Raw genomic sequence first — 18,109 nt, forward strand, 5'->3', positions numbered from 1 at the left:
TAATGCTGTACAATGAGTTTTTTATGAGAATGTTTAGTGTTTTTTTTTTTTCCTGAGATTTTGATTATCCTTAGAACAGAAACTATTATACCTTAGCAGAAGATCCCGGCAGTTAACAAATAGATGTTATTTGAGTTAGGTAACTGGATGAAATTGGCTGGCTCAGTTGCTAATTTTATGACTTCAGCAAGTTATTTTGTTAACTGTAAAACTGGTATACTATTTCTTAGTCAATTTTTAAATGAGCATTAAATCAAATACATGAAATGCATAATACAGACCTGAAAACAGGCTGTGTGCTTAGGATTTTTTTAGGTCCTTGCCCTCCCACCCCCCTTTTTATTCACTTTGAATGCCCTTTTATCTGCTTGTGAACTCCTGAGGACAGTGTTAAGACTTCCTCACTCCCTAATCTTAAATTAGTTTCCTTTGTTTCATGCTTTCATAGTTGAAATGACTTCTTCAAAGCCACTGTGAACCTCTGTAATAGCTGTGCTGTATCCCTAGCACTTGTCCGGTTGCCTGAGTTTTAAATGAACCATATCTAAAAATCATTACTCTTAAAAATTACTTTGAAAATAATTGAGTCATATATAGAACTAAAATGTCTTAAACCATGCTTAGTTTCATATTTAGAACCCAAAATCCCTAAACCATTCTGTTTAACTGTTAGAAACTATTCTGTAAAATGAAGAAAATGAGAGACATGGAAACTGATTGGGGGAGTTAAGCTTTACTCTCATTTTTCTCAGCCATTAAGAAGCTGGAAGTAATGTTTCTTTAAAGAAGAAAAATTCGCAGTGTGCCATCTTATTTCTCTTTTCTGCCACTTTTTAAAAACCTTCTTATTCAGAAGTTCAGCAAAGTAAACCAAGTCTGGCCTAATACTTTGATTTACTTGAATACCTCTATGTATCTTAATAATTCTTTTAATTTTACATTGTGTAAATATTTATGCTCTGGAGGTGATATTTCTTTTAGTCGTCAGGAAGTACCTCTTGTAGTACACAAACACTCAAGATTTTGTTATCTGAGCACATACTGTAGGGATAACTGGGCTAATGTGCTTTATTATGCTTTAAAGCTATACCTACTAAGGTGATATATCTAGTCTGTAAGTTTATAGCCAGTTTGAAGGAAAATTGTTTATTTTTGTTTTTGGAGACAGAGCCTTGCTCTCTTGTCCAGGCGGGAGGGCAGTGGCACAGTCTTGGCTCACTGCAATCTCTGCCTCCCAGGCTCAAGCTGTCTTTCTACCTCAGCCTCCGAAGTAGCTGGGACTACAGGCATGTGCTACCCTGCCAGCTGATTTTTGTATATTTTGTAGAGACGGGGTTTCTCCATGCTGCCCAGGCTGGTCTGGAACTCATGAACTCAAGTGATCCACCTGCCTCAGCCTCCCAAAGTGCTAGGATTACAGGTGTGAGTCACCATGACCTGCCAGAAAATCATTTTAACTTTAAAAGTTGATTTATATACTTGGAAAATTAAATTGATTATAAATCAGAAAACTTGATAAAACTGATTTTTAAAAATTATTTTTAAAGTGTTTAGCACACAGAACACAATTTACAACAGTAAATTGGGGTGCAAATATGACAAGTTATTGAAAATCTGAGTATTTCAACTTACATGGATTTTAGCATTTTTTCCCCCTTAAATCTTGAAGTTTAGTACATGTAAATTGCTGCGTGTTTCAGAAGAGTTTTCCTAATTATATATTGGGGCTGGGTATAGTGGCTCACGCCTGTAACCTCTTTACGAAGTCAGTAATCCCAGCGCTTTGGGAAGGAGGATTGCTTGAGGCAAGGAGTTGGGCAACAGAGCAAGACCCTGTCTCTACAAAAAATAAAAAATAATAGCTGGTTGTGGTGACACGCATCTATAGTCCCAGCTACTCTGGAGGCTGAGACAGGAGAATCACTTGAGCCCAGGAGTTTGATGCTGCAGTGAGCTGTGATTGCACCACTGCACTGTAGCCTGGGCAACAGAGCAAGACATCATCTCAAAAAAAAACAAAAAGTGTGTGTGTGTGTGTGTGTGCGCCTGCCCGTCAATTTCATGTCACTTTTAGGCTAGAACTTTGTTAAAATATTAAACACTGAAGACTTTTTTTTTTTTTTTTTAAAACAGGGTATGGTTCCATTTGTATTTGTTGGCACTAAAGAAAGCATTGGAAATGTGCAAGTTCTTCTAGAGTATCATATTGCTTATCTAAAGGTTTGTATACAGTTCATACTATATTCTGATATCATTGTTGCTGCATTTACTACATAAATGTTGTACATTTGCTACAAATTTAAAATGTCCTCACATTAAACATTTTATATTTGAAGTAAACTTCAAATCTTTAAATATTTTTGTTAATTCAGCTTCAGATTTGCCATTATTCTACATGAGAATTTAAAAAGTCCTTTGTCATCTTAAAATGATTGGCCTTGTGTGCATAATTTCTCTTCTCTCTGAGCTTTTATATTTCTTTCTTTCTTAAGAAATGATTCGTTTCCTTTGTCTTCATGCAATTTGACTCTCTGATCACTTATGTATCTGCATGTTCATACTGGAGCCATTTTGTTTTTACTTTTGTACTTTACATACAAATAGGGTACAGAACCAGGAGTGACATTGGGCTTCCTTGGTAACTTTGGCATTATGCAAATCATCTGCATTATCTCCGTTGACATTACTTGATAATTTGTAACCATTGTTAACAAAATAGTCTATTTGAGTTGATACATAAAGAGCAAGGGTTTTTAGAAAAATATGACCCATAAATTATTAAACATTTTAATTTTATTTTCTACTCTTTCCCTTTTATTCCTGCTGTGTTTCTTTTTAAAGTATAATAATATCCTCACCTGTTCTCTGCCTCTAGTATGTTTTCCTCCCAGTCTGTCGTATCATTGTTGCTGTTACTATTTTGAGATCACTCCGATAATGTCATTTCTTTTCTTTTGAAATTCATCTTTATATGAAAAGTCACAATTAAAGCTGGCATTTTGAAGCCAGTGCTTTATCTTTCAGTACTCATCTTTTAACCAAGAGCTTTGTCTAGACATCTAAACTTTGCATCCTGTAATGACCTCAATTTCTGAATGACCAAGTCTAGCACTTCTTCTAAGTCTTAGTGACAACTCATGTGTCACTACTTTGATAGGAAAGTAGCTTAATAGTACCTTTCATAGATGCCACCTGTATCTCATTCAGCAGTTCTAACTCCTTGAGGGCAAAATCTGGTAATATTGTATAATTGTTAGCTATTTAATAAATAACTTATTTTAAAGCTGTCTGTTAAACATCCCCTTGATTGGGGAGAGTCCATGTCTTCTTTTATATTGTATGCCTATAGCAGCATGTTTGGCGCACTCTAGGCCATTCAGTAAATGTTGAACAGAAACAGCAAATGACCTCATCAATTCTGTCGACTAGGAACACAATGCTGTTTACCATCTAATTGCCTAAGGTCACAGCTTTGGCAGGGAGTACAGCTCTAGCTTTAGGCTTTAGGAAGACAAAAAGTTATATATAAGAAGACTTACTCTTTTTTGTTTTGATTGTAGGAAGTAGAACAGCTAAGAATGGAACGCCTACAGATTGATGAACAGCTGCGACAGATTGGTATGGGTTTCAGACCTTCTTCCACCAGAGGGCCTGAAAAAGAGAAAGGATATGCCACTGATGAAAGTACCGTCTCTTCTGTACAAGGTTCTAGGTCTTATAGTGGAAGAGGCAGAGGTCGTCGGGGACCTAATTACACCTCCGGTTATGGTAAAAAAAAAAAAAACTTTTTTTTTTTTTTTTTTGTAATAGTAATAATAGTAGTTATAGTTTAGGTGCTCTAACACATTTTCTTATAATTAGTTCATTACTCTATCTTGGCTTTGAGGGTAGAAGGTAGTTCTGAAGGTTTAGTACATGTCTTAATAGTAGTGATAGTATACATTAAAATGACAGTAAAATATATAAAATTTCCAAGCAGTTATGTAATGAAGCAAAGCATGTTTTTAAGTTGGTAGTTCATTGTCATGTTATTATATTTACAAAGAATACATATGTAACTTGTTTTTCAAATACTTTGCTAGTACAGTTTTATGCATTTCCCAGTAAATACCTAGTAATGGTGGTGGTGATACTTCTAGGAATCATCTTTTGTCTACCCTCTTTAAGTAAAAAATGAAAAGTATGCGAATCACTGCCAAGATTGCATATAGCAAGTCTTTTTACTAGCTTTTAAAAAATATTTTGTTTACTCATTTGGCGTATTTGAATATATTAACATCTCACATCTGGAATTATTTTGTTTAACAACATTTCACTAAAATGAAGGCTCTGAAAGCCAGAATCTAATTTAACACTTTATAAATGAACATTTTCTAAAATGTATTTCACTGTGAGGATTGGGTCTAACCCAGATAGGAAGGGGACAGTGGAGTGGTGATAGTCAACAATTCTCTAATCCTAAATTCTCCCTTATTCTTCTTCAGCTTTGGAGTTGTTCCATTTTTCTACATTTGGACTTGGATCTTAGCAGTCACCTGATTTGTTTTTTTCCTTTGCCCCTTTTCTTTCTTTTCTCTTTTCCTTTTCTTCACTCCTATACTTACTCCCTTTTGAGGAAATATAAAACCTTTTCCAAAATGTAAGGCATTTAAGGAAAATAGAAATAAATGCAAATTTCATGCTTAATTGAAGGATCATCTAATGCTGACAAAGTTATATTAAACCTGAACTATCTAACTATCTTCAATTTGTTGTAGAGTTGTAAGTTTGTGTCCCTGGCCTTTAATATCATATCTTTATGTTCTCATTTTCTTACATATGTGTTTTTATTTAATGCAGTATTGAAACCTAAACAGCAAAATTCTAATAAAGAAGTGTTCAGCATATAAAGGGATGAAAAATTGCAAACTATTATTATATTTCTGAAAATGTTTAATGCAAAAGACAGTTAACCAGTAATCACATAGAAATTGAATATATTCTCATTGATTTTTGAACCATACATTATTAGCATAGATAATCAGACTTGGCTTATTGGATGATGAGTATGATGAATTCATTGAATAATTTTATTAGCTTTTGTGGGAAGTCGGCTTATTGATGAGAGCTTACTCTGGCAAAATGCTTTTGTTGAGAGTAGATAATTATGTTAGAGGTAGAGAAACATCATCTGGATTCAAGAAAGCTGTGCAAATTGTTCAGTAGATGGCACTCTTAGATCTGCATCTTAGCGGAATTAATAACATTTTATTTCTTGAAATAGTTATCAAACCTGAGTGGGCTTGGAAAAGCAAGAAAAACCATTTGAATTTGGTTGTAGATGTTCATGTATACTTTATACCAGAGGGACTTGTAGTTGATTTTATATATATATATATATAATATGAGTACTATAGTTTTATCAGTTTAATAGGAACTAAAAGAAATATTTCCCAGTATAACATCTCTGAAGTTGGTATGTGTGTTAAATTGGACATCTTACAACTTTAGCAGCATTTTCTTTTTTAATGGCACATAAAATAATGTCTTAAAATTGATGGCCTCTTGGAGTCGATAAAACGTGATTATTTTTAGCTATTAAGCTTAGCACAACCAACCATTGAAAATGATATAAACCATCTTCATAAGGTGATTTTAGAAGTTTGAGGGGAAAATATGATTTTAAAATTGGTTAAAAACATGATGTCATTATGTTTTGTTACTCTTTTTTTTTTTTTGAGATAGAGTTTTGCTCTTGTTGCCCAGGCTGGAGTGCAATGGCACAATCTCCGCTCACCGCAACCTCTTCCTCCTGGGTTCAAGTGATTCTCCTGCCTCAGCCTCCTAAGTAGCTGGGATTACAGGCATGCATCACATGCCCGGCTAATTTTGTATTTTTAGTAGAGACAGGGTTTCTCCATGTTGGTCAGGCTGGTCTCAAACTCCAGACCTCAGGTGATCCATCCACCTTGCCTCCCAAAGTGCTGGGATTACAGGCGTGAGCCACTAAGCCTGGCCTAGTGTCATTACTTTTAAAGCTTGTTTAAAAAGACTTTGAATCACCAACCTGTATTTAACAAAATTGAGGGGTTGGAATAAATGGTTTCCCTGATTTTATTAGAGTATTTGTTTTCTATTGCAGTAATAAATTATCACAAACTTAGAGGCTTGACCCACAGAAATTTATTATCTTATAGTTCTGTTGGTCAGAAGGCTGACATGGGTCTCACTGGGCTAAAATCTTGTCAGCTGGGCTACGTTTCTTTCTGGAAGGTCTAGCGGGGATTCCCCTTTCAGTAGTTGAGAAAGTTTCTTTACTTTTAAAGACCCAGTGAGATTAGTTTGGACCCACCTGGGTAATCCAGGATAAATAATCTCTCTATCTCAAGGTCCTTAACCTTAGTCACATTTGCAGAGTCCTTTTTGCTATCATAGAAACATTTAATATGCGTTACTAACAGTTATTTAATATGAGTAATGTTGAGCACTAGCCAATACATTCAAATTTTGGGAGTATGGCCTCAATAGCTGTTTTACCTCCTGAAATCTATGATTTAGACATTCCCTCTAAGTATCTTGAATACTATATGTAGGTTAAATTTAAGGAAGACTTTACTTGATGTGACACAGGGTTAGATAAATACTACACTGGATTTCTAAGGATACTTCAATAGGAACTTTTGAGAGAGTCTTCAAAAATGAAGTATTCTTTATTTGCCCTGAATTTTGGTAATGCTTTCAGGTAGGGTATAGGTTTGTAAATAAATTCAGAAGTTCTTAAACATTCTGAAAGGTTTTTTTTTTTTTTTTTTTTTTTCACTATTCAAGGAAAGATAAATTGCCTTCATTACAACTTTTATGACATCCTGTTAATAAAGTACTTTTTGTCATTTGGTGAAATACATGTTAGGGGAAATTAATTCCCTTCCCTGAGATTCTAATCCCAACAAAGAATTGAAAGTAATAGAAATTTGATGTATTCTTTGAAAAATACACATCCAACTAATTACCTAATTGTTTTTATAATTGACTAGTTACATCTATTAACAGCATGTGGAGAAAAGGTAGGCATCCTAGAGTTATCTTTAAAGGAGAAAGGAAGTGAGGCACCTTCATGTATAAAACTTTACATTTTATTCCCTGCACCTTAATACTTAAAACTTTTTATGTCTGAAGAGCTCTTGTTTGCATTTTTCCTCAAATGATTGCAGAGTTTAAATATAGGGAACTTCAAGGTATTTCATGAAATCACTCTTATCTGAGAGTTTAGCAAATGAACTTCAAAATAATGCAGCAAATTATTTGGTTGAGAAAATTGTTATACACTCTGCCAGGCATTTGAGGACATATAAGATGGAGTTCCACCCTTTATCATAGACCAATTTTGAAGTAATTCCAAAGGGGGAAAAAATAACAACACGGCATAGTCTATGATAGATGTGGGGCGATTTTAGGATAACAAAAAATGGGGAGAGATCTGTCTTAGTTGCAGTGGTCTGAAATTAGAATTTGAACTAGGCTCTGAAGGAGATATATTTGGTCATATATAGAGGGAAAGAAGAAGTGGAATCCCAGAACTAACAAGTGGAAATGAATATGATAGTGATTGAGTCATATGTATCTGACACTTTAGTTACAGTAATTACTAAATAATGATAATGTAGGCTTCTGATTATATCTTTGTAGTGTTTAAATAAATGTTTGAAAGGTCACCATTACAATAGTTGCAGTGTTAGAAATGGTCTGTAAACTTTTAAAGGCAATGCTGAATATTGTCTCACTGGTCATGGCTTCAGTTCTGTTGTCAGGTGAGAGACCTTCTGTTTCAGAGAAACCTTAAATTCTGTTTAGTAATTGCAAATATTAGGTTGGTGCAAAAGTAATTGCAGTTTTTGCCATTAAAAGTAAAGCAAAAAGTAAAAATTACTTTTAATGGCAAAAACCACAATTTAAGATGCTAGTAAAACATGCTATCATTTTATATACAACCTACTGGAAAAATTACTTCTAGCTTATAATAAGGATGCCATCAGTTATATCTTGATTTCAGAGATGTTAACATGTGAAAAGTATACCCTAGAATCAATGAAATTATGGTGAAATACACTATATACAGTTAAACTATTCAATTTTCTAAATATGATTAATTTACTCAAATATTGGATAGAAGTTATTTTTATTGTACTAATAATTTAGGTTACTGAAACCCAAATGAGCAGAAACATTAGACTATCCATACTAAGTACATTTTAATATTGATAAATGATCTGTATTTTTTTTTTTTTTTTTTGGTGCCAAAACCTAGGAATTAATGTTCTGTGTATTTTCTGTAATTTTTCTGTTGACTGCATTTCTGCACATCAGTTTTTTTTAACTTCATGACTTTGTATTTTCTGGATATTATTCCCTTTTGCTGATGAGATGGTCACACCTTTGACTATATTACATGACGTAGCACATCTTAGCAGACTGCAGTGAGGGATTCTTCTGCTGGTTTTGAAGAAGTGAGCGGCCTTCTGCACATCAGTTTATTTTTTAATCTGTATTAACTAGTCGATACCATACTAGTATATTAATAGTATAATAATATTTGATTATTCCTTAGTACGTTTCAGATTGATTTTAACTTTCATGGATCTTTCTTTGAAGCAGCCAAACAGTATTGCTTATTTAAACAATAATTTGTAGGAAATAATTTTGAACATTTTAAAAGCCTCTTTTTATAGAAGTCTAAGTGGTTTATGTTCTTTTCTTTTCCAAGGTACAAATTCTGAGCTGTCTAACCCCTCTGAAACGGAATCTGAGCGTAAAGACGAGCTGAGTGATTGGTCATTGGCAGGAGAAGATGATCGAGACAGCCGACATCAGCGTGACAGCAGGAGACGCCCAGGAGGAAGAGGCAGAAGTGTTTCAGGGGGTCGAGGTCGTGGTGGACCACGTGGTGGCAAATCCTCCATCAGTTCTGGTAGTCTTTTCTATACTCTGTCAGCATCCATTCTTTGTGAACAGTATAGTTTTACAAAAGTTAATTCATCTCCCAGGGCCACCCATTTTTGGAAGTTTCTCTTGCTACTCATTATCTTAGAGAAAGTGGTGGACCATATAGCAGTATCAGGAAAAGCCCTTGTAGAGTGTTTCTCAGTGAAGGTTTACTTAGAATATACTGGTCAGAACTTTAGTTGGCAGCTTTTCTTTATATTATGAGGGTCAGATGTTTCTCTCTTCAGGTTTTGGAGGCTTATTTAATTAGAAATTTTTTGTTTTCCCTAGAATTTTGGGATTATGTGTTTTTGTTTGCCACACAGACCCAGAGATTTCTAATGCACAGAGAGATGTCAGTACTTTTCTATACTTAATATTGAAAACGAAGTGAAGAGCATTCTTAGCTACACTATGTAGTACTTTGGGAACAGGGAAAAATTGTGGAATTAACTAAGTTTTTTAATCGTTTGAGGAACTGTGCTGTAAAGAGGAGTGTTTGGATGACTAAAGATTTGAGGGTGTAGGAAACGTTTTACTTGATTACTTCTGTCTTCTAAAATTTTTTTATGCTTTACATTAAGTTGTAGGAGTTTCTAGAATATTCTTGGTTAGCATAATGGGCTAGGGGGTTAATTGCCAGGGATACATAGACTATATTAAAGATATAACTTTAACATATCATTATGGTATACCACTTTAAGAAACCTGCACCTTCCTTAATGTTATAACCATGAAAACTTATGTAGTATTTTAATATTATAGAAAGTATGTGTAGATACATTAAATATAGATGCCAACTGTGCTTACAAATTACAAAAACTGGAACAAATCGGCAAAAATTAGGAACTTGTTCTTTGTTTAGATTTTCTCACTTTCCACAGTAATACTCTTTGAGCCTTTAGTTTACAGGCTTTCAGGGAAATAGTTTTTATATTTTAGTACACTTTGTACAGTTACCAAGGTGTTTAAAATTACAGTATACTGAATTGCAAAATAAATGTACTTGACCTAGTGTTTTATGATTAATGGATACACTTAGTGTCTTTTGCAAAGATGCTTAGCTTGCTAGCTGTTACCAAAGGAATCTTAGGAAAAATCGGAATTAGGTGAATTTCTACTATAAATTTGATTGTTGGAGGTAATAAATGCACATAGGTAAGATGGGTATTTTTCTTATGAATTATACCTTACACCTTTTTTTCCTTTTCCACCTTCACGTCACCTTTCATATTGTTAAAGATGGAGTACTAGTCAGCATTCGTTTCAACATTTTCCTTTCATAACCAGTTAGAAGTTCAACCTTATTTAATTGGCTGCTTTGTTTCAACTTGTCTTGATTGCTTCAGTTCAGTTACGGATTTCTGTTATGTCATGGAATGCAGGTATTGAGTATATTATTTGGGAAATAGTCCATCAACATCAACACAACAAAGCTGCAGTCATTTTGAGCTCAGTTAAGGGGATGAAAGCTCTTTCTCATAATTATTTCTTAACAGCTGAATATTTGTTTCTTTTCATTTTTGTTTTTCTAGCCTCTGGGCAAGATTACCTTGAAATGTGAATGCCAGAATTAGCATTTAATACACTATTTTCTAATGTATATTTTAAAAACAAGGCACAGGAAATGTTAGGAAGCCAAGATGTCTGCTCACTTTCTGCTTTAATTTTTCATCACCACTTAAAGTTTTATCATATTTAATTATCTTTGTTATTTTCCAGGTAAATAATATTGAAAACATTTTATTTGAAGACAGTGCATTTTTATTGGGGGAGATTGAAGTTTATTTATCATTGATAATAGTTCAATATAGATCAAACATTCATAATTGCAGTCCTCTTAAACGAATATTTCTTGCCTCTGACATGAATATAGTGCTCAAAGATCCAGACAGCAATCCATACAGCTTACTTGATAATACAGAATCAGATCAGACTGCAGACACTGATGCCAGCGAATCTCATCACAGTACTAACCGTCGTAGGCGGTCTCGTAGACGAAGGACTGATGAAGATGCTGTTCTGATGGATGGAATGACTGAATCTGATACAGCTTCAGTTAATGAAAATGGGCTAGGTATGTAAGCACTTAGGGAAAATAAATAAATATATATATAATTGTATACTATTGTTAGTATATGAAGCTTTTTTCAAAGAAAGTATGCAATTCACAAATTGACTTTTTCTTAGTGTTTACTTTGAACAAGGTAGATAGCTTTCTGTCTGTCTGAAATGTTTAGTTCTCAGATTGGTTATAGCCAAATTATTTGAAACTTGGGAGGGTTAAAGTGCCCTTTGATGCCATTAAATCAGTACAAAAATTCAGCTGGCAAGGTACTTAGTGCTTTTATTGTCCCCAAGCTAAAATCAGGCTTTCATCTTGCCTCTTTTAAAATAATTATAAATGACACTGGTAAAGGTACATATATCGAGAGTAGGCATTAATTTTCAAGGGCTAAAATGTCATTAACTTCGGTATAAACCAAACTGTACTAGAGAGGAAAACTGTGTCCCTGAATGATGGCAGTTTAAGTGAGAGTTTTACTGTGAGTTAAAAACCCTCTGAATTTCCAGATGATAATTCCATTTTTAATCCATTTGGAATGCTGAAAGCTACAAAAATGTATTTCCTGTCAGTAAACATTTGTTGTTTTATTTTTGTGTTTAATTAAAAGTTTATTTTTCCCCTTTAAATCTTTGAAGGAAAGAAGGTTTTTTTGTTTTTTTGTTTGTTTTTGTCAGAATAGTTCATGGTAAACTTTGCAATTACAGATGATAGTGAAAAAAAACCCCAGCGACGCAATCGTAGCCGCAGGCGTCGCTTCAGGGGTCAGGCAGAAGATAGACAGCCAGGTAACTTGAGTGGACCTGTGGACGACATCAGGTCACAAGCATGAAAAAAATGTCATATGTCTGCTTTCTAAATATATTATACTTACATGTACACATGTGTGCATATACATTCAAAATTTGCATTGCATAAATTGTTTGTTCAACTAATAAGACTACTACTATTAAGAAAATGCATTCTTCCTTCACAGTGTGTTAGTAACTTGTCTAATTGAACTAATGTTGTGTCCTAATTGTTTACATGGAAATACTGTTGAGAAGACCATTTTGTTCACTTGGCAGTTTCTTCACACTTGAGATGGGGCTTGCCATCCCAGGGACTGTGTTGTAGATTGTGATCAAGGTTGATTGGCAAAACTGGGCAGCTTTTGCATGGTGCCTGCTTACTATATCTGAATTCAGCACCTCATTTTTGTGGGAGTTGTAATACCCACAATTAAAAAAAAAGTATAAAAGAAAAATATTTGAAGGTGTCTTTAACCTAATGTGAGGAATGCATGTTATGTTTTTGTTTGTTTATTGTAGTGATTGTAGTGTGATGCCTTTTCCCTTACACCTACTAACTATTCAAATTAATAGTACTTACTTAGTTTTAGAATGTTTATTTTATGTAGTCATTAATTTTTAGTAACTTCAAAGAAACTTGTTTGCTGTGTCTATTATTTTGAACATAATTCCATTTCCTGTGTACAGAGAATCACATGTATATTCACAATGAAGCAACTGTGTGCACCAGAAATAAACCCCTTTCAAACTAATCAATTTTTGCATTCTTTCCAAAACCAGTTCTTTCATGTGTTTTCCCCAAATAAAGAATGTAAATTCTGGCATCTTTACTATTTTAAATTTAGTGGTTGTAGAGACATTTGGGAAAACTGGTTAAGAGAATTAGTTCCCATCCCTAAAAGTTCATGTTTTAAAGATAGTTGGAAATTTTTAGAGCAATTAGATATTGTCAAAAAATAGAAAGTGTCCAGAAAATATTTGTTTTCCTTTCCCTTCTTTCCTCCCCTCCTTTAATGTTGGAAATATATTTTAGGGCTGGGCGCAGTGGCTCATACCTGTAATCCCAGCACTTTGGGAGGCCAGGTAGCAGGATTGCTTGAGCCCAGGAGTTTGAGACCAGCTTGGGCAGTGGGATCCTGTCTAGAGAAAATACAAAAATTAGCTGGGTGTGGTAGTGCGCACCTGTAGTCCCAGCTACTCTTGAGACTGAGGCAGGAGAATCACTTTAGCCTGGGAGGTCGAGGCCGCAGTGAAGGGTGATCGTGCCACTGCACTCTAGCCTGGGTGACAGAGTGAGACCCTGTCTCAAAAAAAAAAGTTTTAGATGAAGAGGTTATTTCATTTTTTGAAGGTGGTACAGCAGTGAATACATTTTCTGGCCCTACTGTAAACAAGAAAATTCAGGCTATCAGTATGAACTTAATATATTACAACATTTATTAACTAGATGTATGGTGGTTTATTACCAAGTCAACAGGTATAAAAGGAGTAACAGTGGGGTTTGTTGGAGAAGAGGCAAAAATTTCTGTATGGTATTAATTGCAACTTGAGTAGTTTGGAGGCTTCAACAGTTTGACAATGATTTCTGTTCCATACTGCATCTATTTCTGTGCTACTTCTTTGGGATTACTACTTCCCTCTTTTAAAACTCCTTGCATTCCCTAGCTTGCCCCTTCTGCCAAAAGATAGGGTGGTTGAAACAAGCACAAAATTGTTACCCTTGATCCTAGTAGCAGTTCTAGGAGGCAGCCTCCCTCTAAAGTTAGTATCAGTAGTCTCTTTAAAACACTCATTTAATTTGATCTCATCTGCTCAAAATTTCTTGTTGCTCTTAGTGTAAATTAAGCAGTGAATATTCTTTACCACACTTAGAATGTGACACAATACACACTGGTGTCCAGTTGATTAACTTGGATCCATTCGAGGAAATTCTAGAGTCCATGTCATTACACAAATTGCCTGTATTTTTTTCTAGATATTGTTAATTATTAATCTGTATTGGACTTTTAAGGGGCTTGTATTATAAGGACTGGCTATAAACAGGTTTTTATTTGAATTAACAGAGGTTTCTTTTGGCTTCCTTTTATTTAGGTAGGGGATACCCCAGCTAAGTGCTTGTTAATTTAGTTGATAACTATATCAAAATATATTATTCTATCTCTGTACACAGTGGATGAAAGGTTCTAGGAATTGTTTCAACAATGTGTTAGGTTGGTGCAGTTTTTGCACACACCTCAAAATGGCAAAAACCACAATTACTTTTGCACCAACTTAATTTAGCAGCAGGGTTTCCAATTAGATGTTTTCCTAGGTGTCACTGAGGGCCGAACTTGGAAACAGTGCATTCACTATGCTGTTCCCCACACTGGCTAGAATTGTTCCTGTAATAGGTTTGCTACCATGTATGTAGACATCATAAAGTGGATTATGACAATAGCCCTTTTTCCAATATTATAAACTCTTTTTAATGTAGGTATATTAGCAATGAATTTAAATAATTTGAAAAGCTTCAAGATGAGCGTACTGAGTTTCTTACAGTTTGGAAGGAAGGAGGCAGTTTCAGATTTGAAGTATCTTTAGTGGTTTTCTAGTAAATGATGTATGTAAGTTCTGAAATAGGTTGTTCCTTTGTGGTTTTAAAAGATTTACATAATAGTTCTAGAAAGTTCTTGGATCTTAAGTGTTAGCATGTTAATTCATAATTAAGAAACATGAATTGTAAATACCATCCAGCTTTTTATTATACCAGAATGATTTAGTTGTTTTCATAGAATTTAAACTTTATGGACCGATTCTCCCCATACCTAGTGACTTTAAATAAATAATTTAAAATTTACTGGAGATTTCATTCTTTACATAATTAACTTGCTCCCATAATTTAAAATATATATTGTACTTTTACATATCAGGGATTTTCTAAAACAGTTTGTATGGAAAATACTTGAAAGAAAAAAGGGTGTGGTTCTTTTGGTATTTCTTAAAATCAGTGAATTCTGTTTCAGTTCTTTTTTTTTTTTTTTTGAAACAGAGTTTCACTGTTGTTGCACAGGCTGGAGTGCAGTGGCACAATCTTGGCTCATTGCACCCTCCACCTCCCAGGTTCAAGCAATGCTCTTGCCTCAGCCTCCCAGATGGCTGGAATTACAGGCTGTGTCACCACGCCTGGCTAATTTTGACAGGGTTTCACCATGTTGGTCAGGCCGGTCTCAAACTCCTGACCTCAGGTGATCTGCCTACCTTGGCCTCCCAAAGTGCTGGGTTTACAGGTGTGAGCCACCATGCCTGGCCCTAAGTTTCAGTTCTTGAAGAGAGAGTGTTGATGTATAAAGTGAGTCAGTCCACATACTGTAGAACATAGGTCATTTGTTGAAGTTGGGTTGACGTGACAGTAGGGTGTTGTGTTGGGTTTAGTCTTTTTCCTAATCCACTACTGCCACTTCTTTGCAAATACACATTTCAGATCGTCCCTACCAAGACTGGCAAAGGGGGTGTGGGAGGGGTGTCACTGAATACACTCTGGACCTTTTCCCACTCTGATCAATGTCCACATTTTTAGGGTGGTGGTCTGTCATCTTTAGTTTGCGTGTAGTTTCTTAATCACTCAATCGTTTCTAGTGTGAAACGTTAAAACAAAACCATAGAATAAACCACACTTGGATATCTTAATTGTGCTTTAAAAAAAAACAAACAAAACACACATTTGAGTAAATATTTTTGTATCTGAAATTTTCAAATTTAAGTATATCATACTATGATTTGGACCAAAGTTGCCCCATTTCCCCCCACCCCCCCCGCCCCCGATAATTGCAAACACTGGGCTTAGAAAACTGCGTTTGTATTTCCTTTTACTGGTTGTGGGTTTCTCTAACAACTTTGTTCCACAACATTAGGGTCAACCAGAAGCAAACAGCTGGATTCTTGGGAAAGAGGAATTTAATCTAGATTTCCTCAATCTCAAGCTTGAAATTTTCTTCAGTACCAAAAGCCCAGGCAGATTTTTAAAGCTTTGTTTTTGGTTGGAGGTGATACCCAGCTTAAGAAAATTTTGACACTGGGTGACCCACCACTAGTTTAATAGTGAAATTACCCTTTATCCATAAATAAACTTTAGAAATATTTTTTCAACACCTGTAATTTTTTTCTCATCTTTAACAGTCACAGTTGCAGATTATATTTCTAGAGCTGAGTCTCAGAGCAGACAAAGAAACCTCCCAAGGGAAACTTTGGCTAAAAACAAGAAAGAAATGGTAAGGAGAATTTAACCTGTAGGTTTTTTTTTTTTTTTTTTTTTAATTTTTGGTATGGTTTAGCTTTATTTTTTACTACTTTTACTGTGTGATCACTTGTTTCCACAAATAGACAATACTATTTTAGTTAAAGACTCTTGAATATGTTCTTGGCCCCAGGTAACTAAAGATATGCATGCTTGAGCCTGAAATACTTTTTAGTTAGAGCTTCAAATAGCATTTATAAAATTCAATCTGCCCAAAGATATTGGGCATAGAGACTATTGCCTAATTCAGGAGCAATAGGCTATATACCTCTTCTCATTGATGGATATAGACCTTTTAAATTTTAGTTCTTTTAAATGCTTTATAGTATTTGATATGTAAATGTGATTTCTCAAAAGAAGGTGAGTAAAGTAGGTGATTATTTGTTTAATATTAACTGTTTATGTCATTTTCATGGTGAGCTTTCCAGTGTTTTAAAATTAGGTACAGTTTTCATTAGTTTAGATGTTTTGTGTGGTTTGGGCACTGCTAGGTACTAGAGATACAAAGTTGAAAGACCCATAGAGTGGAATACTTTGGTATTTGTTTTGAATTTTAAAGATGTTTTAATACTTTGATCCATTGTGGTATATGAAACTCAAATTTTTAATTAGCTAATTAATGTTTATGTAGCTGTTTTCCTCCTCAGCTATAGATTTCATTTATAAAGAAGTTGAAAAAGTTGTCTCCCTTTGGCAGGCAAAAGATGTGATTGAAGAGCATGGTCCTTCAGAAAAGGCAATAAACGGCCCAACTAGTGCTTCTGGCGATGACATTTCTAAGCTACAGCGTACTCCAGGAGAAGAAAAGATTAATACCTTAAAAGAAGAAAACACTCAAGAAGCAGCAGTCCTGAATGGTGTTTCATAAACTGAAGAAGTTCCTAGTTTACAGTTCTTTTACATTACATTTACAATAGTGCTTGTACAAGCTTGCCAAAGATAGAATATGGATCGCCAGTCTTTACATCGCACTTTCAGTTCCTCCATTTGGAATTCAAAAAGGGGAGGGATCCTGAAGAAATCATATGTTAAACATACTTTGACACCTACTGTGTTATAAAATATATCATCAGATGTGCCTTGAGAATAGTATATGTAACATTAAAAAAAAGTTGCTGGCTATAGGAAATGTTATTTTGTTTTCAAAATATGGCAGAGATGGGGGGTGGTGGGTGGGGTGGGATCCCTAACGTAATATTCTTTATGAAAGCATTAGCTGCTTTTGTTACATTTTTAATATGCAACCACTTCTTCACCTGAGGAAAACTAGAATGAAATGCAGTCTAAAATATTTTGCACTGAATTGTAATTTCTTCATTAGTTTAGTCTGGAAACTGGTCTGTTTTAATGTGTTTTTTAAATGCTGTATGTAGAGGAAAATCTGCAGACCACTGGAATACATTTGTTAAACTCTCATCTGCAGGGACACTGGGCGATACTTGGCAGTGACTGTTCTACCTTGAGGCTTTGTTTGGTTTATTTATTAAAGTGTACAGTATTTAAAAATCAAACATAGCTTTAGTTAAAACACTAAGCTGAATTAGTCATGTCCATTCAGACATAACCTGAACTACTGAAAAGATCAATTTCCAGAAGGTTTATTCTGTATAAACTACATGTTAGTCTTCAGTAGAGTATCTTTTTTTTTTCCCTTTTTTTTTTTTTTATTTCGGTTGTTTGATGTGCAATATGTTTTTGTATGCAGGTAGTAAATAAACTTTGATCTTCCATTTGCTGAATTTTTTTAACTTTCTACTTTTTACACCAATTGTTGCAAAATAGTTGGAGCTATTAATAGGCTTAGGATAGTATACTTTGCTTTTTAAAAAGCATTTATACTTGCTAATAAATAGCATTAAAATGTCAGTTGGCCATTTAATCATTTTGTAATGAATCCTCTGAAATCTTAACAAGTTTAGGCTGTTAGATGCATAGGTAATTAATAATACATGTGATAATTAGCAAAAAAACTTAACAAAATTCTAATCTAAGGCAACTTTGGAAGACAATGGGGGATAGAAG

General features: G+C 34.5%; 1 protein-coding gene across 6 annotated transcripts in view; it reads left to right on the top strand.

The window, feature by feature from the left end:
- FXR1 (FMR1 autosomal homolog 1) overlaps positions 1-17,817 on the top strand; it is a 64,769-nt gene extending 46,952 nt beyond the window's left edge. Inside the window, exons 11-18 of one of the 6 annotated variants that reach the window (XM_009239570.4) lie at positions 2,134-2,220; positions 3,561-3,618; positions 3,706-3,768; positions 8,741-8,944; positions 10,835-11,035; positions 11,731-11,811; positions 15,970-16,061; positions 16,785-17,817. In XM_009239570.4, the coding sequence (XP_009237845.2) occupies positions 2,134-2,220; positions 3,561-3,618; positions 3,706-3,768; positions 8,741-8,944; positions 10,835-11,035; positions 11,731-11,811; positions 15,970-16,061; positions 16,785-16,955 (957 nt within the window). In that variant the 3' untranslated portion in view covers positions 16,956-17,817. 6 annotated transcript variants of the gene reach the window in all.
- Positions 17,818-18,109: the final 292 nt, after the last annotated feature.

Source organism: Pongo abelii, chromosome 2 (assembly GCF_028885655.2).
Source record: "Pongo abelii isolate AG06213 chromosome 2, NHGRI_mPonAbe1-v2.0_pri, whole genome shotgun sequence".
Classification (NCBI taxonomy): domain Eukaryota; kingdom Metazoa; phylum Chordata; class Mammalia; order Primates; family Hominidae; genus Pongo; species Pongo abelii.